This window comes from Phyllostomus discolor, chromosome 5 (assembly GCF_004126475.2).
Source record: "Phyllostomus discolor isolate MPI-MPIP mPhyDis1 chromosome 5, mPhyDis1.pri.v3, whole genome shotgun sequence".
NCBI classification, from domain to species: domain Eukaryota; kingdom Metazoa; phylum Chordata; class Mammalia; order Chiroptera; family Phyllostomidae; genus Phyllostomus; species Phyllostomus discolor.
The window spans coordinates 164,974,945-165,002,697 of NC_040907.2; the positions used below are offsets into that span (position 1 = coordinate 164,974,945).

The window sequence follows — 27,753 nt, forward strand, 5'->3', positions numbered from 1 at the left end:
GTGCTAGGAAACCAGAGGTGGGGGAGTGAGGGGAGATGTTGATTTATAATGTGTTGTAAAGACTTCTACCATGGCCAATTTCAAGCTAACAATGGTTTGACAGCTGGCTCTCAAAGTTCCTACAATTTAACAATCAGTTCTTGCAAGGCAGTATAAATCAGCTTGTAATGACTTCAATAAAATTACATTTTTTTTAAGTAAAACAGTTCACTTCGGCTTGTATGAAAAGCTCAATATTGCTATGTGAAACATGGTTCTATATTTTTTGCTGTTTTTTTAAAACTTAAATCGATTTTTGAGGTGTAATTTACATATACTAAGACCACATATTTGAAGTGCAAAGTTTGATGAGTTTCGACAAAGTCATGTGCCCACCACCCAAACCAAAGGCCAGAGCGATTTCATCACTCCAGAAAATTCCCCATGTCTCCTTGAAGTCAAGTCCTACTGCCACCCCTGCCCCTGCCTTAGTAACCACTGTTCTGATCATTTTCATTGCCATTTAGTTTTGCCTGTACTTGAACTTCAAGTAAGTGAATTATACAGTACGCACTCATTATAATCCGGCTTCACACAGTGTCTGTGAGATTCACCTGTGCTGTGCATGCACCGGCAGTGTGTTCATTCAGTGTACCAAGCACTGAACTTGCCCATAGGCAAATAACGTCGTCCTGCCTATTGGGGATGGTGTGTGGTAATGAACTTGGATTACGACACCTTCCTTTAAAGAACGTTTTGCTTGTCCCAACAGGCATTTAGATCACTGGGGAATTCTTTTGATCCTATTAGTCTTGGTTTTATTATTTCTTTGGGTGGTTCTATTTTCATTTTAAACTTAGCCTTAGGGCAGGGCCCTGACTCTAGGAAGTGGTTTCTATATTAAGGCGTGACCTACATCCCACCCCTAGCCCGCATCTCCTACGCCACCCCCACTCAGGCCCCTTCGCTCCACCCCGACCACCTGTCAGACAGCAGCCTCTTCCCCAGGTCCCTGCCTCCCACGTTCCAGCAGCTGCAGCGGCGGGAACCAGGCGCACCTCTGTGCGTCGGGAGCGGCAGTGCCCAGGTCGCCCCCGTGCGTCCTCTCTCGGGGATCCTGCTCCCGCTCTGTCTTCAGCGCCTGAAAAAGTCGTCTCCTGCAGCCTGTGTGATGTTCTCCGTGTTTCCAGTGGGAGAGAGACCCAGTGCCCATCACTGTCTTACGGCCGAAAGTAGAAGTGTGTGGAAGGATTTGACTCTTTAAGCTCTAACTTGGATAAAACCAAAAACCAAAGACAAAAGCCCCAGAGCCACCCCCCCCCCCCATTCATTGCCTCTTTTGAGAAGAGCCTTCACATGGAAACTCAGCTCCTGTGGGGAGAGATGGCGCTGTGTCCACTTCAGTGTCCCCGGGCCTGGCCCCGGGCCCAGCACTGTCAGCCGTGAATGAATGATTGTGTAAGTGAATGAATGAACAAGCGACTGAACGAGTAAATATGCCAGAAACTTTGGAAAATATTAAAGCATGATATGTAAATCATTTCCTCCTTCCTTCCCCTACTCTACAAGATGAATGAAGACAGAGAGCAGCGAAGGCCAGTTTATTCCGGGGGCTGGGTGTAACGCGAGAGATGGCGAGGAAGCTAGACGAAGGATCACTTACCCGTAAGAACAAGGAATGAAGGTGTGTCCTTCCTCGCAGTGCGGGAGGGTTAAACCCAAGTCCCTGCTAACACCGCGGCAGCCAGCAGCAGCTCTGCAATCTTGGCCTGTACGTGGCCTCTGTAGCAACCAAAAAGATGTCGTCTCTTAGTCAAGAATGATGGGTGTGTCACATAAATCGCCTTGGAGGAGGATGTCAGCAATGCAGTCTCATACCTGGAGAGAGGCGGATGTAGTGAAGGTCTGGTCGGCAAGGATTGCGCGAGAGGCCAAACTGCGGGGGTGCCCCGTGGGTAGCCTGGGAGAGGCGCCGTGTCTCTTGGGAGGTGAAAGCACACGGCAGCTGAGAGGCTGCTGAAATGGGCACCGAGCGGAGCATGTGAGCCAGATCCATAAGAACAAAATACTTATTGTCATTGATAGGGGAGTCAGTCATTTCCGTAGCACTGAATGTGGGGTGTGGGGCCGTGATGCGCGGGACTAGCGCATCTAGGGTGTAGTAATCCGCACTGGGTGCCCTTTATTTTTTTTTCCAGGCAAAATTTGAAAAGGAAGAAAAACCTGGACTGTTAAATGGGGAAGCAATGGAGATGATCAACCCTCGATTAGCTGGGTGTTATGTAGTAAGTTTTTATCCCGGAAGGCTCTGCTTTATTTTACATCGGGCCTGTGAACTGTTAACTGGGAGTCCATGAGATCTCACTTCTCAGCCGATCTGTAAGTCCCAAAAGGTTACTTCAATTTTCATGTATTATTCACTGTGTTAGAGCATCTATACCAATGTGGGACGTTTTAGGGCAATGGGTACTATGACTACGACAGATTTAGACAAGGATACAGTTGAGATGAGGTGTAGCTATTTCTCCTTTATATTTAGTTACCTTCTTAAGATAATAGGGGTTATTTAGTGGGATACCCAGGGGTAATTAAACTGCTCTGACCAGTGTGGCTTGGTTGGGTGTTGTCCTGCAGAGTGAAAGGTCATGGGTTCGATTCCTGGTCAGGGCACATGCCTGGGTTGCTGGATCAGTCCCCAGTAGGAGTGCATACGAGAGGCAACTGATTGACATCTCTCTCTCACATCGATGTTTCTCTCCCTCTCTTTATCTCTCCCTTCCCCTCTCTCTAAACGTAAATAAATAAAACCTTTTTTTTTAAAGATTTTATTTATTTATTTTTAGAGAGGGAAGGGAGGGAGATAGAGAGAGAGAGAAACATCAATGTGCAGTTGCTGGGGGTCATGGCCTGCAACCCAGGCACGTACCCTGACTGGGAATCAAACCTGCGACACTTTGGTTCGCAGCCTGAGCTCAATCCACTGAGCCACGCCAGCCAGGGCGTAAATAAAACCTTTAAAAAAAAGTAAGAATAGCCCTGGCTGGTGTGGCTCAGTGGATTGAGTGCTGGCCTGTGAACCAAAGAGTTGCCAGTTTGATTCCTAGTCAGGGCACATGCCTGGGCTGTGGGCCAGGTCCCCAGTAGGGAATGCGTGAGAAACCACACACTGATGTTTCTCTCCCTCTCCCTTCCCTCCCTTCCCCTCTCTCTAAAAACAAATAAATAAAATCTTTAAAAATAAATAAAATTTGAGCAACAATATTAAGTCTATGAGTCTGTGTCAATGAGTGCATTTTAACAAATGTTAAAGTTAATTTAGAACCTAGGTCAAAGAGGTACAAAGGCCAGTTGGTTCTCTATATTTTTGTTATATAAATTCTTTAGGATTTTTAATTAAATAAAAAGAAGGCTGTGCTGGAAATAAGACTAAGACAGAACTATGAGTTAAGTAACACACATGATATTTTGTGTGTAAAGTTGCAACATCAAGATTACACAAGTTGAAAGGGCCTATTTGAATAGATGTGTAATTTGATAACGCAGATAAGGTAGTGAAATCAGGTCACGGCGAGCAGGCCACGCTCCAGTCATCACACCTGCTGTTTGAACAGGACACCGGTTATACAGATCTGCTGGCTATAAATTAAGAATAGGAATTGTTTCCCAGTGCTTATCAAGAACACTGACATCATAATGGTTAGTTTATGGATGGTTTCTAATAGCTTCATACAGATACGATAAATGAGTTCTGTAATGTTGCCTGGAATCTTTTCATTCAGAACATGAACAAAATATGTAGCTGCCTTTGAACAACACTGGACGAATCATTCTTTTATAATGTGCCGTGATTTCCACCGTACGGCAGCCTGAGCGCCGAAGGAGGAGCCGTCGGATGTGTGCCTTGGGGGACACCGAAGCCCGTACCTCCGCGGGCTGCTGAGAGCCGGAACGGTTATCCTCTCCTTCGTGTCTAAGGAAGGTTAAGTTGTCTAAGCTTCATTTTCTCCATTACTTGTGCTGTTTATTCCTTTGCACTGGAAACTTGTCTCCTGTTTTCTGCCTGCAGACTTTGTATACGTTTTAATAGATGTTCAGTGAGCACTGAATAGGTTGGGACACTTTTATTTGCAAAAGACCAGGTATCCAACTCAAATTAGCTTAAGAAAACAAAAAAGCTGTGTGGTGTCTCGCTTAACGGGAAAGTCCTAGAGTGCGTCTTGACCTTGGCCATAGCTGGATCCAAGGGCTTCAACATAGTCGTTACACCAGCCTTTCTCGCCACCGCAGGTCCATTTCTCACTCTTCCAGCTTCATCTTCAGGCAAACTCTGCACGTGTGGTATGGCGACAGAGATGGCCGCTGGCAGCTTCAGGCTTTCATTAGGGGCTCGGCCATCCCCGAGAGGGGGCGGGCACCTTTCTCCAGCTGTTGCAGCAAGGGTCTGAACCGGCTTTCACTGGCCTGAAGTGGAATTGGTGCCTCTGCCAGAACCACGCCCTGTTATTCTCATTGGCCGGGCCAGGCTGAGGGGCGGGGTCAGAAACGGGATCCGCTGATGCAAACTCAGGCGCTGAGAAAGGGAAAGCTTATTTCTCCAAAAGAAAACGGGAGGGATTTTACCAAAAGAAGGAAGAATGAATGCTATGCATTACCAGCAAAAGCGCTTACTGTATTCCAAGCACTGTGAATGTATACTTACTCTTCAAGTTTGGGTTCAAGTGTCATTTTTTTCTGTAATGTCCTTCTGGGCCCTTCTCAATATAGGCAAAATTAATCAGTGCCTTAATTCTCTCTTAACTTTCATATATACCTATGTTATAACATCATTTGGGCTCAGTTATAATCAATCATTTTGCCTTTCTGTTTCCTCTAGGTTCTTTAAGGGTGGAGACTATTTTATTTTTGTTTGACGCCTGTTTATTCATTTAGTTAACAAATAGTACATTGAGTGGCTGATATGCGAGGTCTGTCTGGAAAAAGTCCAGCCACTGTTAATATAATGAGAACAGTTTGCATGACATGGATGCAACCTGGTGAACAAAGCAAATGAGCAAAATACAACTAGAGGCAGGGAAACAAGGAACACACTGACAGCGGCCAGGGGAAAAGGCGGGGGATAAGGGGGAAGATGGGGAAGGGTCTAGTCAAGGGACAGGTACAAATGACCCATGAACATGGACAACAGGGTGGGGATTTACTGGGAGCCGGGTGGGGGGGGTGGGCAGGGGAGAGCAGTGGGGGAAAATGGGCACAACTGTAATAGAACAACAATTATAAAAACAAAAAGACAAAACCTTGGCAGCCAAGGAGAGTGGACTGGAATGCACATGCGTGAACAATGATGACATCACTGTATGAGTCAGTGGGGCAGTACATCCCATTGAGTGAGCATATGTACTGTGAGCAAAATGACTGAGCCAATAGAGTGATGAATCTGCATCAAATTTTGCATAAAGCTTGACCATTCCTCTGAGGAAACTAGATGATTCAGAAGGCCGCAGCTATGGGCAACTGGTGATTGGCAGCTTCATGACAATGCAACCGCTCATGCATCACATCTGATGCAGAGTTTTTTGGTGAAATGTCAAGTCACCCAGGTGACTCAGCCCCCTACAGCCCAGATTTGGTGCCCTGCGACTTCTGACTTTTCCCAAAACTAAAATCACCTTTGAAAGAAGAAATTTTAGACTGTCAATGAGACTCAGGAAAATATGACAGGGCAGCTGATGGTGATTGGGAGAACCATGTGAGGTCCCAAGTTGCCTACTTTGAAGGGAGCTAAGGTTCCATTGTCCTATGTACAATGTTTCTTGTATCTTGGTCAATAAATGTCTCTATTTCTCATATTCCATAGCTGGATACTTTCCGGGTAGATCTTGTATGCCAGACATAGTACTAATGCTAGAAAGGTGGTAGAATTCAATGTACTTCATTGTCTAACAAAGCTTATTTTTAATGGGGAAGATAAATGAACAAAGAAGGAACTACAAAGTATGTGTTGAATTTTATGGGACAAGTTTTCAGGATCCTGTGAGAACAGACATGAAGACAATGAGTTAGATGATGTTAGTTAGAGTTAGGGCGGAGCAGAGGTGAGAGGTGACAGTTTCAGGCAGCGGGAAGGGCCTGCTGGAAACTCCTGAGTAAGAGGCGATACCATGAGTGTTCAAGGAACTGAGTCTCACGTGGTGTAGAAACGGTAGAGATTGGCCCGATCTCGGATGCACTGAAGTTGTTTCAGCTGTTTGGATTTTACCTGGAGGACAATGGACAAAGGGTTTCAGTAAGGGGAAGACTATGACCATATTTACATTAAATCATCCCTTCCTACTACAGTACAGGAAGGGAATTGACGAGGAGTAAGACTAGAGGCTAATGTAGTAGGAGGAGCCAAAAATTGATAGTGGCTAATACTCACCCAGTTTTCTACTTCTCCCAGTGGCTGAACAACCCCAGTGACAGAAAACTGGTTTGGGTTTAATTAATCTGGACCAAAGGCAGGTGCCAGAGGACTTACCAGTAGAGCACACGGGTGTTTAGAGTCGCACTTGATACGCCTGGTTTGCAAGTATAGTTAGCTGTCAGATGTCACACTGTCTTTGGTTCTTCATGGGAACTCTGCTACTTTTTTCAATCTATGTTCACATGGAGCCTGTGATTCTGTGATTCTTATCTTATCACAGAAAGAAACTCTTTCACAGCTGCAGAAACTCTGTACCACTGAGGCCTGTTAAATCAAGCCAAGCAAGATAGTCCATGAAAATATTTTCCTGTGGCATTATTTCTCATCCAGGGGACAGGAGACGGTGACTCTAAGGCTGACCGTCACCTGTTACACCTGCATTTCACTGTCTGAGGACTTCTTGTTCTCATGGATGAGTCATAAGAATATAAATTATTTTCTGATGCTCATCATGAAAAATGGTGTCAGTGTTTTCGTGTGAGTTGGGTTGGATTAATTACAACTCAATATCCTGTGGAAGATTTAAATTGAGCTGGTTTATTAGAAGAATGTGGGAGTAAGAAAGCAGTAGCTCTCTATGACCGGTATGGAGGGGAGGGGTCTCACACAGTCCGAAATGTATAGAAAACGAAGCATTTTATTTTGAAAATATCAGTTCTCTCCCAATAACCCTATACACTCAATGAAATCCCTATTAAAATACCAGTGGGATTTTGTGAAGAAATAAACAAGCTGATTCTAAAATTTACATTGAAATGCAAAGGATCCAGCATAGCCAACTAATCTGGAAAAACAAGTAGAGGTGGTAGAAGTACACTGCCTGATTTCAAGACTTAACTGCTTCAAGCTTGAATCAAGACCGTGTGGTATCGGCACATGGATAAACATGTAGGTCAATGGGACAGAATAAAAATACTCTTACATATATATGAGCAATTGATTTTTGATCAAGGTACCAAGGCACTCCATCTGGGGAAAGAAAAGTCTTTTTAAACAAATATCCCTGGAGAATTGGTTATCCATATAGGAAAAATACACTTAAATCCCTATCTCACTGCATACACAAAACTTAATCGGAGATGGATTATATACATAAAAAAAAAAAAAACCAGAGCCCAAAACCTTTTAGAAAGAAAACATAGGAGGACATCTTAGCAGTTTAGCACAGGGCACAAAAAGTGCTAACCATTGAAGAAAAAGGCTGATAAGTTAGTTTTCATAAAAAAAATGTCTGCTCATTGAAAGGTGTTATTTGAGAAATGAAAGACTGGGAAAAATATTCATAGCTCATAGTTCTGACATAGGACTTGAATCCATAATATAGAAAGAATTCCTACAAATTAATATTTAAAAGTGAAGCTAGACTTGATTGAAATGAAAAACTTCCTCTCTGCGGAAGACAATGTCAAATGAATGTGAAGATAAACCATAGACTGGGAGAGAATATTTGCGAAACATCTGTTAAAGGACTGTTATGTGAAACACACAGAGAACTCTTAAAGCAAACAACCCAATTAGCAGACACCTCACCAAAGAAGATAACACAGATGGCAAATATGCGTATGAAAAGATGCTCCACATCATGGAGGAGTCAGTGTCTAATGGGGACAGAGTTTCACTTGGGGAGTGTTAGCAGTCCCGGAGACGGATGGTGGGGATGGCGGCACAACAGCGGGAATGTATGTGATGCCACTGAACTGTACACTTAAAATGATTAAAGTGGTAAATTTCATGTTATCTATGCTTTGCCACAATAAAAAAAAAAACTCATTGAAATGAACACTGAAGATCTGTATGTTTTATTGAATGCGAAATATACTTCAATTTAAAACATTTTTGAAAAAGAAAGAGAAAATGCTGACTAAACAAAACTAGCAAGCAAACAAAAATCGATGCCAAGGCTTTAAAGCTCCCTCGGCAATTCGGCCACACTGAATATTCAGCTGAGGCTGAGAAATACTTTAATGGTTCTGGTATTATCGAGTTCCTTGGCGAAAATGTGTTCCAGTTGGCCATTTTGGAGCTGTTGGCCCATCCGCACGCTGGGCTGTGTATGTCCAAGTTGGATTCCTCAGTCCCCAGAGCAGAAAACAGCGCTAGTAACTTCACGGTTTTCCTTCCTTCCTTCCTTCCTTCCTCCCTCCCTTCCTTCCTTCCTTTTCCAAAGAATGAGTGAAAGGGAGATACAAGCAGAACAGCCTTTAGCGTTGTCTTGTGAATTCCTGGAGTTTGCTTGGAGACAGCTGGAGCCAGGGGAGGCCCCATACCCTTGTCTTCCCGGGACAGACTCTGGTGTTTAATGCGGGACACGTGAGCCTGGGGTGAGGAGAAACCCAGAGGGTCTTTACAGCAGTCTCCTTTGGCCTCATAGTCTTCGTTAGCTGCATCAGCCTTTCCTCCTCACCCTGTGCTGGAGGCAGCCAGGAGGACCGTTCAGATAACCCCTCAGTGGATACACTGCCTGATACCAACCAAGACAAACTCACGCATTCATTCTCAGACTCAGCTGCAGAAACTGTCCTATCAAGCATTCCATCAGTGGCAAGTCAGTACAATGCAACTATGATTACGTCATAAAAGTCTGGTTTGTGGTTGATGGCTCAGAGCTAAAAATAATGATTTCTCACTCTTCTCAGGGGGACGGCACTCCCCTGTGGGCTATTGTGAAAATTGGAGAAGTATGTACTGATGTAACCCTATCAGCTGGCTGGTTTATCTTCATCCTGTAAATATTCAGTGGCTGGTTCTCCTGTCTCTTCCTAGTCTCCTTTGGGAGAAAAAAACATCACTGTCCTGGCCATTAGGGGACATATTCCTGAATCTGGACATTGTCTTCTAGGTACCTCCTCTCCGTCAAGGCACTGGCACTGGACGCCATGCAAATAAGGTCGAGATTCTCCCTGTTCTTCTTATCCGAGAGTTCAAGTCCTGTTTCTCCAGACACCCATGTCTACTCCCACCGGCCTTCGCTGTGCCCATGGAGCCTGTTATGACGGCTTCTCTCTGTCCACAATTCCCAAACAGGTGCATCCTCCGTGCAGTCCAGAAAGCAGCTTGTAATCAACGTAAATTACACAGACATGACTAGAGACATAATTCAAGAACTCCTGGACTTGAAGCTAGGATCAAGGGCTCTCTTTGTTCCATTCTGAAGATGACACTGTCCCTCAAGAAGGAGCATTTGCTCCCTCAGCACGATCTGATTTCTTCTGTGGTTTGTGTTTGTAATGTTCTGGCACAAATTCAAGACTCAGGTCCTGCTTGATATTCCAGAAAGCATCTCTGTGCTGGTAAATTTAATATCGTGGAACAACGTTATTCTAGTAGGCTAAGAAATAATTCAGCAGTGCTTCACATTTATTGAACAAAAATGTGGTAAAAACAGAGTGGCTCGTAAGCACCGAGTATGGGTGCTTAGATGGATTTTTGGTGGCCTCTCAAAGGGTTCCTGCAGCTTTAGGTTGGGGCCTTTTTGATGGGACCTGGTGTAGCCACTAGGATTGGCCCACTAGTCTGAGCCCCTCTTTTTACATTAACTGTATTGATTTTCTGTTTTTCCCCCTTAGAACAAGAGATACACAAGAGAGTTTTCAACTACATTGGTGTGAAGTCTGAATCCACTTGGCCCGATACAGGTTTCCTTTTACAAACTCACAGTTCTCCTAGATTACATTTTAGAAAACGTGTTTACAACTTGCTGAGGCTGTATGATCAGTGTATTGAGCCTCGTTCTTAAAGTGGTGTGAATCCTTTCCTTCCCAGACACTTTTCTACACGCACCCCCCCCCCCCGCACCCCCACCGCCTCTGTTGCTGTCGCCTTTCTCCGTCCTGTTTCTAGCTGCACCAGACACAGTGCTTATCAGCACAGCGGACCGCCCGTGGGAGGAAGTACTTACTGCCAGGTGACTCCCACCTGCTGCAGTGAACACAGCCGGTTCAGAAGGCTGGTGCACCTGTTTCCCTGCCCTGAGGCCTGTGCTGGGGGAGTCCCTCTCAAGACTTCTTTAGAGTCAGGATCTCAGGAACATTCACATCCAGCCATGAACTTGATTAGAACATCGCTAAGTTGTCCTCCTAATGGCAGGTTCACTCAATGTGGCACTTCCTGAGAAAACACACATTCTGTATCCTTAGACTTCCAGATGAAGATTTAGGTACGACGCAACCACGGCCAGATTTCGCCAGTGCCCTTGTATTCTGACACAGGCCCTCACTGCGTTCTGCTGACTCTGTGGGCAGCAGCTCCCTGCCTGGGTGACGTGAACAGCATCAGTATCAGGAGATGTTTCTTTAGTTACTGGGATGCTTGCTTCCACGACCTCATTGGCAGGGGGGTTAAGTCGGGATGAGTTCAGTCACAAGGTACCTTGAGAGGATCTCATTGGTACCTCGGCATTTGATTCTGACCTGTGTTATCTAAGAAATGCAAAAAACTGAAATGTTGAAATGGAGACCACAGTCTTAAACATAAGTGACAGAATTCTTGGTTCCATTTTTTTTTTGAAGGGAACACATTTGATCAGTTTTGTTAAGCAGGCTGGATCACATTTTTTATACACATTGATCATCATGAAAACTTCTGAAATCTTTAGTAAAAATGTTTTAAACTTTTTAGGAATTTAAAAAGCTTATGTACCAGCCCTGGCTGGCGTAGCTCAGTGGACTGAATGCAGGCTGTGAACCAAAGTGTCGCAGGTTTGATTCCCAGTCAGGGTACATGCCTGGGTTGCAGGCCAGCAACCGCACATTGATGTTTCTCTCTCTCTCTCTCTCTCTCTCTCTTTCTCCCTCTCTTCCCTCTCTAAAAATAAATAAATAAAATCTTAAAAAAAAGCTTATGTACCTTCTAGGTTCACTAATTCACGTGGAACTTTTAAGAAGCCATATGAAGTTGGTTCAATAAGTGATACTGTCTCCATTTTATGTGCAGGGAAAAAAGATGAGCAATTGAATGTGTTGCCTGAGACCAATGACCTCCTGAGAATGCCACTCATAGAACTGGGGAGGTTGGGCCTCGCTGGTGTGGCTCAATGGACTGAGTGCCAGCCTATGAACCAGAAGGTTGCTGGTTCGATTCCCTGTGTGGGTTGTAGGCCAGGCCTCCAGTAGGGTGCGTGAGAGGCAACCACACATTGATGTCTCTCTCTCCCTCTCTCCTTCCCTTCCCCTCTCTCTAAAAATAAATAAATAAAATCTTTAAAAAAAAAGAACTGGGAAGGTTGGTCATGAGTAGATTCCTCTATTCATCTGAATACTTTGATTGGTTTCAACATGCTGTAAAGAGCTGAGCCAGGGACAAGAAGGGGCAGAGAAGTAGGTAGAAGCAAGGGCCTTCCTCGGGTTCCTTAAACTTTCAATAACATTTCTACTGAATTTTCAAAATGCTTGGTGTGACTGTATTTTATTGGTGAAAACTGAATTTTCCATCATCTCGGTTTTCTTGAGCACCCATGTATCCATTCAATAAGTAGCAGCGCACTGCGGGGGGCAAACACCGCCCGTCGCTGCTGGGGATGCTGACGCTGAGGCTCCCTCCTCACCCTCATGCAGGCTGTGGTCTGTGACGGGGTCAGCCAGCTCCTGCCCACAGGCCAATGCAACTCACGGCCAAGAACGATTTTAGGAGGTTGCAAAAGAGTCAGAGGGAGAGTAATATTTCATGACCTGTGGAAATGATGTGAAATCTGAATTTCAGTGCCATTAATAGCTTCACTTTAACACAGCCACACTCACTTGTTTATGCATTGTTTATGGCTGGTTTTGCACTAAAAGGCAGAGTTACCTTGTAACAGAGCCCTTCTGAGCCAAAATGTCTAAAATAGTATCTCTTTGGCCCTTTACAGAAAAGGTTTTCCAACTCTAGTCCATAAAATTGAGGTTAAATAAGAGATCATGATTGAGCGTAGTAGTTTATAGGGGAGAAAATGCAGGATGATATGGACCAAAAGGCTTGCCAACAACTCAGACATAATGGGTAATATGAGTTATTTCTCCTAAATGGAGAGAGTATAAACATTCTTTGTTCGTCACAGAAAACTACCCTAACCTAGCCTAGGCCAAAAAAAGAGAGAATGTGTTGCTTTATGTAACTAGGAAGACCAAGGAAAACTCTGTGTTCAAAGACTGCTGGATTTAGCAATTCAAATGACATAATGACCAATTGGTCTCTTTCAGTTTTTGACTCCAATATCTTCCTCTACGTTGGCCTCTTTTGAGACAGACTTTTCCTGCGTGGTGACAAAAATGGCCACAAATGATTCTAGACTCCATTGTACCTTCAGGTGGTGAGCCCCACGAAAAGTGAGTCTCTCAACTGTTTAAAGAAAAACCTGGGGTGGATTCTGACGGGCCTGGCTGGGGACATGTGTCCATCCGTAAATCTCAGAGCTGCGCTGCGGCCACATCACACGACATCTCTGTGACGGTGGGCCACACAGGGCCACGTGACCAACGTCCCCACCAGTAGGGAGAACTTACTGGGATAATAAAAGTAAGAATTTCACTCTATAAACTCACATCTATAAAATTGTTTGCAAGTGTTTGAGGTTTTGGGGGATTTCCAGAGTTTTAGTCACGGTAGTGAATGTCATCTTGAAAGAGCAAAATTCTATAAAAATATCTAAAGCTTTCACACAGAGATTGCACACTGATTGCCAGTGAGGCTAATCCAGCTTCCTGGCCTATTCTGTCTGACCTGTTGGCCTGTAGTGTTTTTGCTATTTTAATTAGGCCAATCATTTTCAGCTTCTCTTTTCAAAAAATTATTAAATTGAGCAATGCTGGATCTGCGTTTCTGCAGGAAATAATGAGCCACCATTTTTATATGGAGCGACAGCAACTATGCCTTCAGATGGAGCATTTGCTCTTTCATTAGCCGCAAGCGCCGCCGCTCCCTATTATCTCTCCATCACTGAAGCTGATCTCAGTTGCCACTTGCACGTGTTTCTCCTAGAGTAGGTAACTGCCTCTCTACACCCGTATCTCCACTGACTGTGGAGAAGAGATGCTTGATTAGGACACAACGGAAGAGATTATCTTTCTCCGATGAAGTGAAAAATACTCTTCCATATGTAATATGCAAATTGAAGATATTCATATTAAAAGAACCACAACTTAAGAGATTGTAAAATGTGAAATCATATGAAACCATTATGAGATAAACTCTAATGAGATCTATGACTGGTATATGGAGAAGATGGGAAATGAAAAAACATAAAAATAGGACTTACGTGTCAACAAAAATTATTTTTGAATATGAATAAAATATCTGATACTACTGTAAAGGAAGTTATACAATAAGTAAAAAAAAGCCCAGACAGCAAAAGCTTTTATAGATGGCAAGTTTATAAAAAGGCATCCGAGAATACAGCAGAAATTACGTGTTCGACAGGCATTTGTAAATTTGTCTTACTAAAACTATTGTGGACCAGCATTTTCAAGTCATGTCTTAGCCCTGACAGAAAAGTTGTATAAAAAATGTTAAATAGGTTATAGCCTTTTCTGTAGCAGATGATGAGAGCCCAGATATAAATATCACATACTTAGCTATATGGAATTGGTGATACAAGACTTTTTATGGGTCAGGAGATGAGAGACTGTGATTGGAACTCTGAAAATAATGACTTACCTTTCTCTGCAAGAAAATTACAAAATGTCATGCAGTTGGTCAAAATGAGTCAATGTGATTCAGCTCCTGCAACGGGCAGTGTTAATGTGAAAACTTATAGTAAGGAACATTTTCCAAGGGACAGAACTTAGACATTTTGATTACATCATTTCCCCAGGAATTGCTTTGTGCCAAAGAATTTAAAATGCAATCTACCGTGATGTGCAGTATTAACACTGTGAACTAGATAAAATCCTCTAGTATGAAATCCAGAATCCCCTTCTTTTTATGAATCATACGTGCACTGTGACAACCAGCTGTCGTGCATGGATTTCCGTGCCCGAGCACAGATTGATATTTTGGGACACGTTTTTGTCATTCAAGAGCAAGCCCCCACTCGATCTCCTAACAAGTTCATGGAGCGGATCCACCCCTTGGCCTCTTTGGTGGATGTTACAGAGCCTATCAACTTGGAGTCATTCTCTGCAAAGGCCTTCACGAACAGCTACACAAATGTACGGCTCAGTGTGCTCACTCGAAGTGAAATTGTGTCTTTAAGAAACTGATTTGGCCAGGAATAATCTGGCTCATTACCCTGCAAGATCATTCCCCTGAAGTGCAAGTCACGGCTTGAACTACTTTACTGAAGCTGTAGAGTTGAACATAACATTTCAAGAAGGTTCTCTGATTTTTAACTTGATGAAAGTAAACTAACACTGAACGCTTATTTTTATAATTTGATATTGATAAAATGAAAAAAAAGAGCTACACATGGAAGTTATTGAGCTGCAAAGCAAGTAACTGAAAACTAAGTGCAATGATGTTGGAATGCGAGAACTGAATACATAACAACCATTGTGTCACAAACAGAGTCTATACATGGTAAGCAGCGCCAGTGTTTGTAAAGTGAGTAAATCAGATTACTGCCACCCGCCCCCCATTGAAGGACTTGTGGCTTAGACTGGCACGGCCGGATGGTGATGCCGCATGTTACTTTCAACAACAAGTTTGGGAGTAAGAACTTAGGAAAGAAACTTTGTAAGGAAATATTTGTATGTTTTAATCTTGCTTTTTATTTTAAAATTTCAAATAGCCCTGAAAACATCCTACATGCCTATTTGTACTATATTCAGGAATAGAAAATGCATGTGGTTGTTTTCCGACACTCCATTTCTCTCATATCTCATCTGCCTTCCTTGCTTCTGTGACTAGCTGGCCCCTGTAGGCGTGTGGAGGATAACCCAGCCTTGTCCTGAGCCTGTATATGCTGCTCAATCATCCTTTGATAAAAGACTATGTTAAAGAGAATGACCTGTAGGGTGTCTGTAAACAGAGATCCCAAAGAGCACGAATTTGTCAGAGCATTCTCCAGCACTGTCTAGGGGGAACGTGTGCCCAGCCAGTTGCCTCAAGGATATTGTTACTGTGGAGATAGATGGATAACGGAGACCATAAATATTATTCGACAAGCTATCCTTCACTAGATGCCACGCTCACCAAACAGTAGGAACAGTATGGATGTGGCTTGGGGGAGAGACCATCGTTACCAGATAGCAGAGCATCTTTTCTCCTTACACATTACTAAATGTGCTTTCCAGTTTGCACAGCAGCCTCTGGTCCGTTTGGGTAGCTAAATCAGCTACTACAGCCGTATCGCCCTTGGGCGTAAGTGTCTTGATGTGTCAACAATGGACCAGATCCTGCTGCTTATTTATTTCTAACTTAGTGTTTAAAAATGATTGAACCCTATCCTTACCCACTCCGCTGAAGTTGTGTATCAGTATGTGGGGACAATAGTGACACAGGCTCCCTTACCACAATAACTGAGAAGTAAAGTGACTCTCTGAAAGCCCACATAAAACTGGGTGAGCTCCGCCAGGCATTGTCGAAGACTTTGGAGAAATTTGGGGACTACTTAAAGTGCTCATCACAGTTGCTAATGGGTAGTTCCAGGAAAAGATGCTTCTACTAATGCTTTTTAAAAACATTTTCATCTAAGGCACAGTGGCTTTACATTTGAAAATTTTACCCAGTGGGCTGGTTGAACGTGAATGTACTGTTAACAGAAGTCACATTAAGGAGCCCAGAGCTGCCAGCACTCACTATGTAAGGCAAAGGCAGAGTGCTTAATGGCCCTAATAGGCTTTTCCACAATAAATTAATTAACGTGGGTTTACATTCTGCTCATCGGCGAATTGACATTCTCTGACATGCACCCATTAATATAAGTTATGAGACAAAGTATTTTAATTATATATCATGCCACATAAGACTTTATAACTTGTACTGCGTCTGTCAATATCAAAGTCAATAAAAGTTGAGTGACTGTGAAATGAGATTCTGAACAATTAATCTTAAAGCTAAAATAGTATGAAGAATGAATGGAAATTATAGATGTATGTAAGCTTGTTATGTTAGTCCTATTTTTCTGGTTTGTATTATATAAAATAATTAAGTTTTCCTTTAAAAATCCATCATAATTATATTGGGAAAAAAACCTTTGCATCTGCCTCTTGGAAATAGTTTTCAATATGCTCTATTGGCTTTTTCTGACTGATTGAATTCTCAGACATGTTTTAAGTAAATTAATTAAGAATATTTGTTCTAAGAACTAATGTTGGAAAACGATGGTATGTAATGGAGATGGGAGGAGGACAGAAAATCAGACAGTCCTGTCTTTTATAAAAATCCTTATGAGACTGACAGTCTTGATAAAACCACAAAGTATTTGTTGGAAAGGGTTTTGAAGGTCAGGTAGTTTAACTTCCTACAGGATGTATAAATCTCTTACGCCATCCAAGCAGTCAGATGGCCTCTCCTTGAACGTTGTCAGCTGACATTGGATGTATTACTTTTCTGTTTAGTTCATAAATTCAACCTTCTCTCCGGTTTTGGAATTCTTTGTGCGCGTGTTGTGTGACTTCTCCTAGGCCGTCATCTCCTTGAGGGCCAATTCAATGTTCAAATCCCTACTAGGCAGTTTATAACAGTGTCATTAGGTTCTCAAATATGTTGTTGAAATAATCAATGACTTCTAATTTGGGGGCATCCTACTCATTAGAAGATTCCCCCTTAAACTGAGATCTTCATCTCCTGTCAAATGATCCTGTTCTTTTCTTCAGGGTCTCCCAGCCCAAGGCGGGGACTTCAGCCTTAAGGGGGAGCTTAAAGGTGTTTAGCTCCTTGTTACTGCTCCCTTGTTACCCCTCCCACGATGGGGAATAAAGTCCATCTCCGTTTCTGCTCTCTTAAAGTAACAGTGGCGCTCATTTTTCTCATGACGCCGCAAGGTCTCAGATTTGACAGGACCTAAATCATTCCCTTTATTGATCAAGACACACTGACTCTTTGGGGTCTTGTAGTTACAATTCGAGTTATTCGAGTCGTTCTTAAAGTTACTTAATGACATCCTGCCCCAAGAGAGGAGCTCCTTTCTGGGTGGGGCCCAGAGTCACCGCCTGACTATGATAAACACTGAGTCAGTGTAGATGACAGCAAATAATCACACTGCAGATGGATTTATGATTATAGCACCAGCATTATTGTGAGGGAGGAAGTCAAATGGGTCAAGTTTTTTTTTCTCAGAAGAACTTACTCAAATATCTATGAATGTGATCCTTAAAATTCAAGGCCCAGCCTGATTTTGAGCCACAAAAGGGACTTTATGTCATCACAAATTTCAAATTCCTCATTTTTATACACAAGGGGGTTATAAAGACTGTATTAGCCTAGGTCATAGCTAGTTACTGGTAGTATTAGAAGAAGAGACCATGACCCTTTATTTCTATTTCTTTATCCAGAGAACTTTCTTTTTTTTCTTTCTTTTTTTTTTAAAAAAGATTTTATTTTTATTTATTTTTAGACGGGGGAGGGGGAGAGAGAGAGAGAGAGAGAAACATCAATGTGCGGTTGCTGGGGGTCATGGCCTGCAACCCAGGCACGTGCCCTGACTGGGAATCAAACCTGTGACACTTTGGTTCGCAGCCCACACTCAATCCACTGAGCTACACCAGCCAGGGCTATCCAGAGAACTTTCACACACAGCTCTCTCCAGATGTTAAATTGGGTTGTCTCTTCTATTTCACATACTGTCATGTAAAATTTAAATAGACTATCAGCCAGAGGGAAATAAGTGCTTCGGTTAAAATATGTTGTGTGATTTATCATGTAATGAGCTTATGGATATGTTTTCAATAAACCTCAAATGTCATTCTGTCTTTATCAGCCCAAATACTGGCTCCCTTGTGCAAAGAGAAAACCCAAGTAACCTGAAAACCCAAGTCTTCAGGTTACCCCCAAGTCATCTTTGCTGTAGAAAACTTAAATTCATTAAGATGACAACTGGACATTTTGGAAATATGGAGGCATAAATAAATAATATTGAACTGGTTAATGAAATAATCCAGTATTTAGCTTGATTAGAAGTCTTAAATTCTTGACATTATTTGTTGTGGGAATGGGAACCAGGCCTGAAGTTACATTTTTTAAGTGCCTTCACGTACTAGGAAACATAAAGAATAAAACAGATAAACTTGTGGAATTGCTCTAGTTGAGGCTTATAATTATAAAAATTTGGACCACAGATAAGAATTTTAGTTTTTGATGTGTTTAGCCAAATCAGGATAAGGCCATTTAATATTTACTTTCCTTATTTCCTTCCTTCCTTCCTTCCTTCCTTCCTTCCTTCCTTCCTTCCTTCCTTCTCTCACTCAGTTATTTGTTAAAGTGCCTGTTCAAGAAATACCGAGTGTCCACCAAGTGACAGGCTCCTTACCTGGTACTGGGAAACACAAATATGATGGCATTGATTTCCTGAACCTCCAGCAGGTGGTCAGATGGGCCAGTCTAACATGTGACTAATTAAAATGTAGTAGCACCAGAGTCAGAGATATGTCTAAAGTGTGAGGGAGCTCAGAGGAAGCAATGATTTCCAATCAGGGGTTGGGGATGATTTCACAGAGTAGGCAGTGCTTGAGCCGGATCTGGATGGAGCGATGGGATTTTACCCAGTAGATGAGGGGTAGGGAATGGTGTTGCAGAGATCACACAAACGAAAGCACGGAGGCACAGCGAGCCCGTGCACAGTGCTCCCAGTGGTTCTGCCTGGTGGGCCCTTGGAGCGAGGCGTGGTGGGGAGAGCTAATGGGCGCAGCTTGCGAAGGCTGCGCATCACGGGCTGCTGAGTTCGGATCTCTCAGACAAAGCAGAGAAATTAAATGATCAGACTGTGTGCAAAAAATTGTACAAACCAGGTACCATAACAAGCATACAAATATATATTCTTGGCCTTCAGGTTACAATATAATAATGGAAATGAAAAAATAAATAATATGAGATTTAAAAAGTTATAAGAAGAAGAAAAATAATTGTTTTTGATAGCCAAGATATGGAAATAACCTAAGTGTTAATTAGTTGATGAATGGATAGAGAAATTGTGGTGTGTATGTATATACAATGGAATATTATTCAGCTATGAAAAATTTGAAATCTTGCCATTTTGTGACAGCATGGATGGACCTCAAGGGCATTATGCTAAATGAAATAAGTCAAAGAAAGACACTATATGATCTCATTTAACTGTGGAATCTAAAAACCAATCAACCAACCAAGATCATGGCTACAGAGAGCAAATTGGTAGTTGCCAGAAGTAGGGGATGGGTGGTCGGGGAAATGGATGAAGGGGATCAAAGGTAAAAAGAGAAAGAAAGCAGGAATAAAAAAAGGCAGGAAGAAAGCACAATGGAATGTGTACAATATTAAAAATGGAATGATTTTTAAAAGTTATAGGAAGGATAAAAGTAATACAAGATGCAGTGTGTATTCAGAAACTGGAGAAACCTTGTAAGACTGAGGGGAAGAAATCAGAGAAAATATTCATGAAAGGGATCATCACACTTGAACTGAGTCTTGAACCATGAGAAGGACTGAGCATGCACAGGAGGGTGGGGAAGGACCCTCAAGGGGGCGACCAGCGTGAGCCAACGCTCAGCAGGTCAGCGGAGGTAGTGGGTGTGAAGGGATGTGGGCTGAGGGCTGGGAAGCCGTACTGAGGAGAGGACAAGGGGTCCTGTATCCAAGGTAAACGGTTTGAGCCGCATTCGGTAGAGACATTTGAGGGGAGTATGAGCAGAGGCGTGATTCAAGAGGGCTGCTCTGTCAATCATGTCTGGCTGGCATGCATGACTGGGGAGAGACAGAAGCCTGGCCGAGAGCAGCAAGTCAGGCAAGGGATGACATCCTGAGTGGGGACTGTGACAGTGAGTCCCACAGTAGGAAATGCACGGGAAAGACAGCCCAGAGGAAGAATCGGCAGGGCCTGGTGGGTCTCTCTGGGAGCCCGGGGCCTGGAGGGTCAACGACGATTTGTTTCCAGCTCGTAACTCAAAGAATAGCAATTCCTGCAACAGGAACAGGGAAAGCATGAGAGGGGCTCTTTGGGGAGAGAAGAGTTTCTTAGAGCTTGGATAGGCTGGTTTTACGATTCCAATTCTGACAGAACACACAATTGGAAAGGCCCAGAAGACGGCGGACAATGCTGGGTCAGAAGCTCTGGAAAGAGGATGGAGGGACGTTCCTCACAAGGAGACAAAGATCGGTGGAGTCCCAGGAGGAGACGATCTTGCCACAGGTGGAAATCTCAGGAATCTACAAAGCATGGAGAGGAGGAGAACCTTGTGAAATCATTGTATTTGAAGAATAAAAAAAAAAAGGAAAATCAAAGAAGCTGTTAGCAATAGAGCCATAGAAATATGTGAGAAAACAGGTTATTTCAGAGACCTGAAAGATAAGGAAGCGTGTTTCGAGAATCAGGAAAAGCAAATGCAGCAGAAAGGTCAGGAAGGACCAAGAATTTGAGAGGCCGTTGCAAGACAGTATAGGGTTTATGGCTCATAACGGGCTCAGACCCCACATCAGTTTTCATAATGATCTTGGGGGTTATTTGTTTAACCTCTATAGCTTCACCTCCCTTATGCGATAAAAAATTGGAATAAGACATCAACCTTGTAGGGTAATTGTGAGAACAAAATGAAGTAACGTGTATGTAACATCTAACACAGTACCTGGTGAATTAAGGTGCTTAATAGGCTTTCGTTTCCTTCCCGTCCTTAATTTCCCTATTGACCTGCAGGGCAATCACACACATTTCATTTTCTCAGATAAAAAGGAAGAAAGAATAAACAAACAAATAGGAGACATCTAATTAACTGGGTCACTCCTTTCTTACTGAATTTGTTGTTTTAATCGCCAGCATTCCCTCTGCACATTGATCAGTAATAAATATACAATTTCCATGATTTTGCTGCACTAATTTTATTTTGAATATTAGTAAGTTGGCCTTTTCTCCTTTACTCAAGGTATAACTGACAAAACTGTGTATATTTAAAGTACTCAATATGAACTGATGTATGTAAATGTGAAATGATTACCAAAATCAAGTTAATTATCACATCCATCACAGTTAGTTACCTTGTATGTGTGTGTGGCTCAAGATCTACTCTCTTCGCAAACTTCAGGTATGAAATCCAGTATTATGAACTATACTCACTATGCTGTACATTTGATCCCCAAACTTATTCATCTGATAACGAAAAGTTTATACCCTTTGACCACCAGCTATTATTCATTTCTTTTCCCCTTAAGCTAACACTTGTTCCCTCAACCCTATATTTAGATCATAGATCATAGCTACCAAAACTAGGAGGAATATTAAAGACCAACCACAGGTAACTACCCATTTGGAGATGAAGAAGCTTAATATCTGAACAGAGTAGGTAATGTGTCCAAGGTCATAAGGCCAGGGCTAGAACCTAGCCTTTTCACTACTGTACATCCCCTCTGTTTAGTGGCGAGTAGGATAGAAATTTCCATCCCTATAACAATGCCAATGGCTTCCTCTTCTCTCTCTAATATGCTTACACTATTTCTCTGTGTTTCCATTGGCAAGTATTATTTTTATAGTATAGAGTAAGGATTGAGCTGTATATAAATCCAGATTCCTTTCAGATCCTAGGGTGTAGCTCTCATCTTCATCGTCCAAGATGACTTCTGGAGCTCCAGGTATTATATCCATGGCTGATGCTGTAAAATGGAAGGAAATAAAAAAGAAGATTGGGCCCCCTCCCTATAAGAAGCCTTATAAGGATTCTCTTATAAAATTTCTTCTGTCACTCGTAAGCCATCACTTAATCCCATGGGTACGTGTAGCTGCAAGGGAGGCTGGAAAATGAGTATTTATCCCTGAAGGAAACACGCAAAATAAACACCAGGTTGGTATTACTAGCAGAGATGAGAAGAATTGGCATTGGAAGGTAATTAGCATCCTCTGCCACACTGCCTCACGGGGCTAGTGTGATGGTGAAAGAAGGTAATTTCCCTAAATCCTTTAGTCCAGGATTGACAGATAGAAAGAGTTTGGTATGCGTTAGCTATTACTATCCTAACACCGTCGGCCTCACTGCATATCACCACTACTGCTTTTGAATTCAGTGGTGTAATTCAGCGGTTCTCAGAGTGAACACATTTCAGCTCTATCAACCGCTCCCATCAAATGTATGCAGTGCACCGATGTTGGGTTTCTCTCGGCATGACGAGAAATGAGGAAATGAGTGCAATACCCTGGGCGCCTTTAGGGTTGGGAACCTACCAACTGGCTTGGAAGCGGTGGAGAGAGTTGCTCCAGGGATGCTGACTCCTGCCAATGTTACAATAAACATCCAGGCAGTGAATCCATCAAAAGCATTAAAATTTCTTGACCCGGTAATTTCTCTTCTGGGAATCAATCAGAAAGAAATAATTGCAATATATCCAGCAACTTTATGTGCAGAGCTATCCTCTGCCCGGCTATTTATAACACTGCAAAAAATTAGAAATATCCTAAGTACCCAACAATACAGAAATGGTTAGGCAAATATTGATAGACCGTTACGTAACCACTAAAGTGGTATTTATGACAAACACCCTATAATGTTCAGTGATAAATGCAGCACTAAATGATAGTATATGCAGTATTAACCTAATTGTGAAAAAGCGTCTAGAAAATTACTTTAGAGAAAATATGTCTAAAATGATTTGGGATTAGGGATGATGACTAGTCCTAGCCTTGGGACTATGGATTTTTTAAAAAATTATGTAAACCTTCTTTTTGGTACATGTTTTTAATTTTTTGAAGAGGAATACAGATCCTTTGACTATGTGGAATTCAGTCATCTAACTCAAAAGGTACTTATTGCACCTGCATGTTGATAGGCAGCTCTCTCAAAAAGGATACTGTTTTGCAAAATGGGACACACGTGCAGGTATTTACAGTTACACGGTTTTGTCTTCATAAACAAACATTTGATTTTAGGATAATGTTAGTTTTATAGAAAAGTTGCAAAGGAAGCACAAGAAGTTCCTAAATGCTCCCATATGTACACATACCCAGATTGTCCTGTCATTAACATCCTAAATTGTTCTGGTAAACTGGTGACAAGTAAGGAACTAATACTGATACATTATTATAAACTCACCTCCATACTTTATTCAGATTTAGTTAATTTTTCTAAAATCTTTCTCCTGTCCTATGATGTCATCTAAGATACCCCATTACGTTTATTACGTCTAGTAGCTGTGTCTCCTTCGGCTTCTCTGTATGGTGACAGTTTCTCGGGCTTCCCTGGTGTTTGATGACCTTGACAGTTAGGAGGACGACTGAGATATTTTGTAGAAGGTTCTTCATTTTGCATCTGCATGATGCCTTTCTCCTGGGTAGACTGAAATTACGAGCATTCTTTGAGAAGGAAGACCACAAAGGTGAGGTACCATTCTTAACACAACAGGATGATGTACTAAAAATCTATTTCTGGTTCTCCATATATTTTAAACTATGTATTATGAACATAATTGCCACATTGGCAATGGGAACTAAAATGAATGTTGTCTAAAAGGAGAAGAGGAGGAGAAAGATGAATTTAATGTCCAAGGAGTGGAAAACGTTGAGGTCAGGTACCAGCAGGACATTTTCGCTGTCGTATTTTCCCCTGAGCACTCGCCCATCAGTATTGCAAAATTGTGGGTTAGGCGAACAGCAGAAGGGGTCTGAGGGAAATGTTCCCTGGTTGTATTTTGGTTGGTGGCCACTGAGACCTGCACATGCCGGACATTATCTTTGACCAGTAGCGTGTTGTGGACCCTGGAAGTTTGAAAATCAACTCCTGATGAATGAAAGTGTTTGTTTTCTGAAAATGATCATATTATCAACAACATCATCGGTAAGATAAGCACATGAGAAGTTCCACGTGCTGTAGGGCTTTCTTTGAGATTATACAACCTCGAATCTGAAAATGATACTCAGATATGAAAGTGAAGAGGATAATGGGGGGAGGGGGAAGGGTTTTCAGGAACATCTGTAAAGGGCACATGGGCAAAACCAAGGGGGGTCTCAGGGGTGGGAGGTGGCGGTGGCTGGGGTTGGAGGGAGCTGGGGGCGGGGGGTAAAATTGAGACAACTACACTTGAACAACAATTAAAAAATAAAATAAATAAAAATAAAAAATAAAATAAGTCACAAAAATTATCGTTTAAAAAGCTCGCAGATGACAAAAACATTCCAAAATCTAGAAATGTGACAGGTTTACTGACTGACATATTTCTCTAATGTTCTTTTTCCTTCATTGTTGGTTGCACACTCTTTGATGCCTCTTCATATGGCAACACTTTTATCATATCTTTTTTTAAATTTTTTGAAAGATTTTATTTATTTATTTTTAGGGAGGGAAGGGAGGGAGAGAGAAAGAGAGAGAGAGAGAGAGAGAAACATCAATGTGCGGTTGCTGGGGGTTATGGCCTGCAACCCAGGAATGTACCCTGGCTGGGAATCGAACCTGGGACACTGGTTCCCAGCCTGCGCTCAATCCACTGAGCTACGCCAGCCAGGGCTGATATCTTTTTAAAAAATATATATATATATAAAACAAACACACTCTTTCCTCCAGCAATGTCAAAATTATTTTTATTAGTGACGACTTGGAAAAGTTTCTTTCAGCATCACATCTCACAATTAGTAATGTGTTCATTTCATGGTTACTGTCAACTCTGGGCATCGCCCTCATTGAAGTTCATTTTGTATATAAGCTGTAAGATCTCAGGGCACTTCAAGACTTCCTGTGAAGTTACTAATCTTAAATATTCTTTACATTGATGACACTTACTAACCACTATATTGTTGTTGTCTTCTTTGTAGTGCCATATTATGAGTTCTATGTCATCTTTGTGGAAGTCACTATTTATGTCAAATTATTAATAAATTTAAACACTAAAATTCTCATAAATTCTATTTCATGCAATCCTCCTGAAAAAAGAAAAATTGATGGCCAATTAAAATTGCCTATGCTGCGTTGCCGGCAGGTGAGAACTTCCATTTTGAGTAGGCACCAGTGACAGCCAAATTCTCCACTTAGACTGGACACATCTGATTATTGAAATGTCCATAGACAGTCTTCTGGCTTCATACATGTCAAACCCTATTTCTCCATCACTTCAAGTGCCGGTTACCACTGGCCACGTATTTATATTGGTGGAACTTTTAGCCTGCTTGCACCTTGGTGACATAAGCCGGTTACTCAGCAAAGTAATATTGGAAACCACCCCTACATCTGAATGACTAACAAAAATATAGCTCTACCTGGAAGTTACTTTGAATTCTATTAATATGTCCAGCCATCCCTGTTGCTACTCATGCCCCTAGCATGCTTGGGGTCTTGAGCAAGAATGCAAGCAGAGGCCTACAGTTCATATGTAGAATATTTAAAAGCTAGAGATCAAGCAAAAATAATCCTACCTTAGCACATACACCTTCATAACAACTGTCTTTTTTAAATACAGATAACACTATGGTTTTTATATGACCAAGTCAACAAGATTATCAAAGATGACTGAATTTAATTATTATTGCATCTGTGCTGGGTGTTCTGTTAATGGGCTGGGGAAGTTTGTATATGCAGTCAAAGAAAATATACGCAATTCATACATTCTCATACATGTATTCCATATCATTTCTATCTTACCTTCACTTCAGCAAAATCATTAATTAAGGTGTTATAATCAAGATTTTTCACAGTTTGTGTGTTATATTGACCATAGTGATGCAATGAATTTAAAAAATATATAAGAAAATAAAAATGATTTTTCATATATATTTATTGATTTTTAGAGAGAGAAAGAGAAACATTGATTTGTTGTTTCGCTTATTTATGTGTTCATTGGATTGATTCTTACATGTTTCCTGACCAGGGATCAAACCCACAACCTTGGTGTATCGGGACGGTGTTCTAACCAACTGAGCTACGCAGTCAGGACCATGTTTTTTCATACACAAGGTCTGTCCAGAAGGCATCTGGCCATGTATTATGAAGAATAGAGACAGTGATTGAAGAAGATAAAAGATACAAGAAACGTGGTACATAGTATAATGACACCCCAGTGTACAATGACTCCCCTTCAAAGTAGGCACCTTGGGACCTCACACAGTTCTCCAGTCACCATCAGCTGCCCTGTCCTATTTGCCTGAATCTCATCAACAATCTGAATTTTTTTCCTTTTCAAAGGTGATTTTAGTTTTGGGAAAAGCCAGAAGTCACAGGTCACCAAATCTGTGCTGTAGTCACCTGGGTGACTTGATATTTTGCCAAAAAACTCTGCATGAGACATGATGCATGAGCGGTTGCATTGTCATGAAGCTGCCAATCACCAGGTGCCCATAGCTGTGGCCTTCTGAATCATCTGTATAGTTTTCGTAGAGGAACAGTCAAGCTTTATGCAAAATTTGGTGCAGATTCATTGCTCTACTGGTTCAGCAGATTCCAGTGCCATGGCCACCAAGTATACATGCTCACTCAGTGCTGTATTCTACCTCTATGGACTCATACAGTGAAGTCATCCTTGTTCATGCCTGCACATTCTAGTCCTCTCTCCTTGGCTGCCAGGGTACATCCATGTTGCGTAAACCATTCTTGTTATATTAACAATGGCTGGACTTTTCCTGCAAAGACCTTGTATATTTTTAAAAATAACAATTTTTCAAGTGACAAATTATAAATTAATTATAATAATCATTTACATTTAACTAACTTTAACTTTAATTTTTATGTTTATGTTTATGTTTTATTGATTATCCTATTACATTGCTCTGATTTTTCCATCTCTGTCCCCCTCCACCCAGCACCTCCCCACTCCCTCAGGCAATCCCCCACCATTGTTCATGTCCATGGGTCATGCATGTAAGTTCTTTGGCTACTCCACTTCCTATAGTGTGCTTTATACTCCCATGGCTACTCTGTAACTGCCTATTAGTACTTAATCCCCTCACCTCCTCACCCATTCCCCCACAACCCCCTCCCATCTAGCAACCATCAAAATGCTCTCCCTATTCATGAGTCTCTGTTCTTCTTGTTTGCTTAGTTTGTTTCTTAGATTCAAATGTTGATAGATACAAATTTATCCCCATTTTATTATTCATAGTTTTGATCTTCTATTAAATAAGTTCCTTTAATATTGCATATAATAATGGTTTGGTATGATGAACTCCTTTAGTTTTCTCTTGCCTGGGAAGCTCTTTATCTGCTCTTCGATTCTAAGTGAAAGCTTTGCTGGGTAGAGCAATCTTGGCTGTAGGTTCCTGCTTTTCATGACTTTGAATATTTTTTGCGAATATCTTCTAGCCTGAA

General features: G+C 41.9%; 2 protein-coding genes across 2 annotated transcripts in view; both read left to right on the forward strand.

Annotated features, from left to right (window-relative positions):
* The window catches only part of CCDC172 (coiled-coil domain containing 172), a 53,879-nt gene extending 52,644 nt beyond the window's left edge, over positions 1-1,235 (forward strand). Inside the window, exons 9-10 of the mRNA XM_036027529.1 lie at positions 909-1,075; positions 1,170-1,235. Of these exons, the coding sequence (XP_035883422.1) occupies positions 909-1,075; positions 1,170-1,235 (233 nt within the window). The remainder of the gene's footprint in view (positions 1-908; positions 1,076-1,169) is intronic.
* Positions 1,236-14,376: 13,141 nt separating this feature from the next.
* The window catches only part of PNLIPRP3 (pancreatic lipase related protein 3), a 47,434-nt gene continuing 34,057 nt past the window's right edge, over positions 14,377-27,753 (forward strand). Inside the window, exon 1 of the mRNA XM_036027530.1 lies at positions 14,377-14,565. Within this exon, the coding sequence (XP_035883423.1) occupies positions 14,377-14,565 (189 nt within the window). The remainder of the gene's footprint in view (positions 14,566-27,753) is intronic.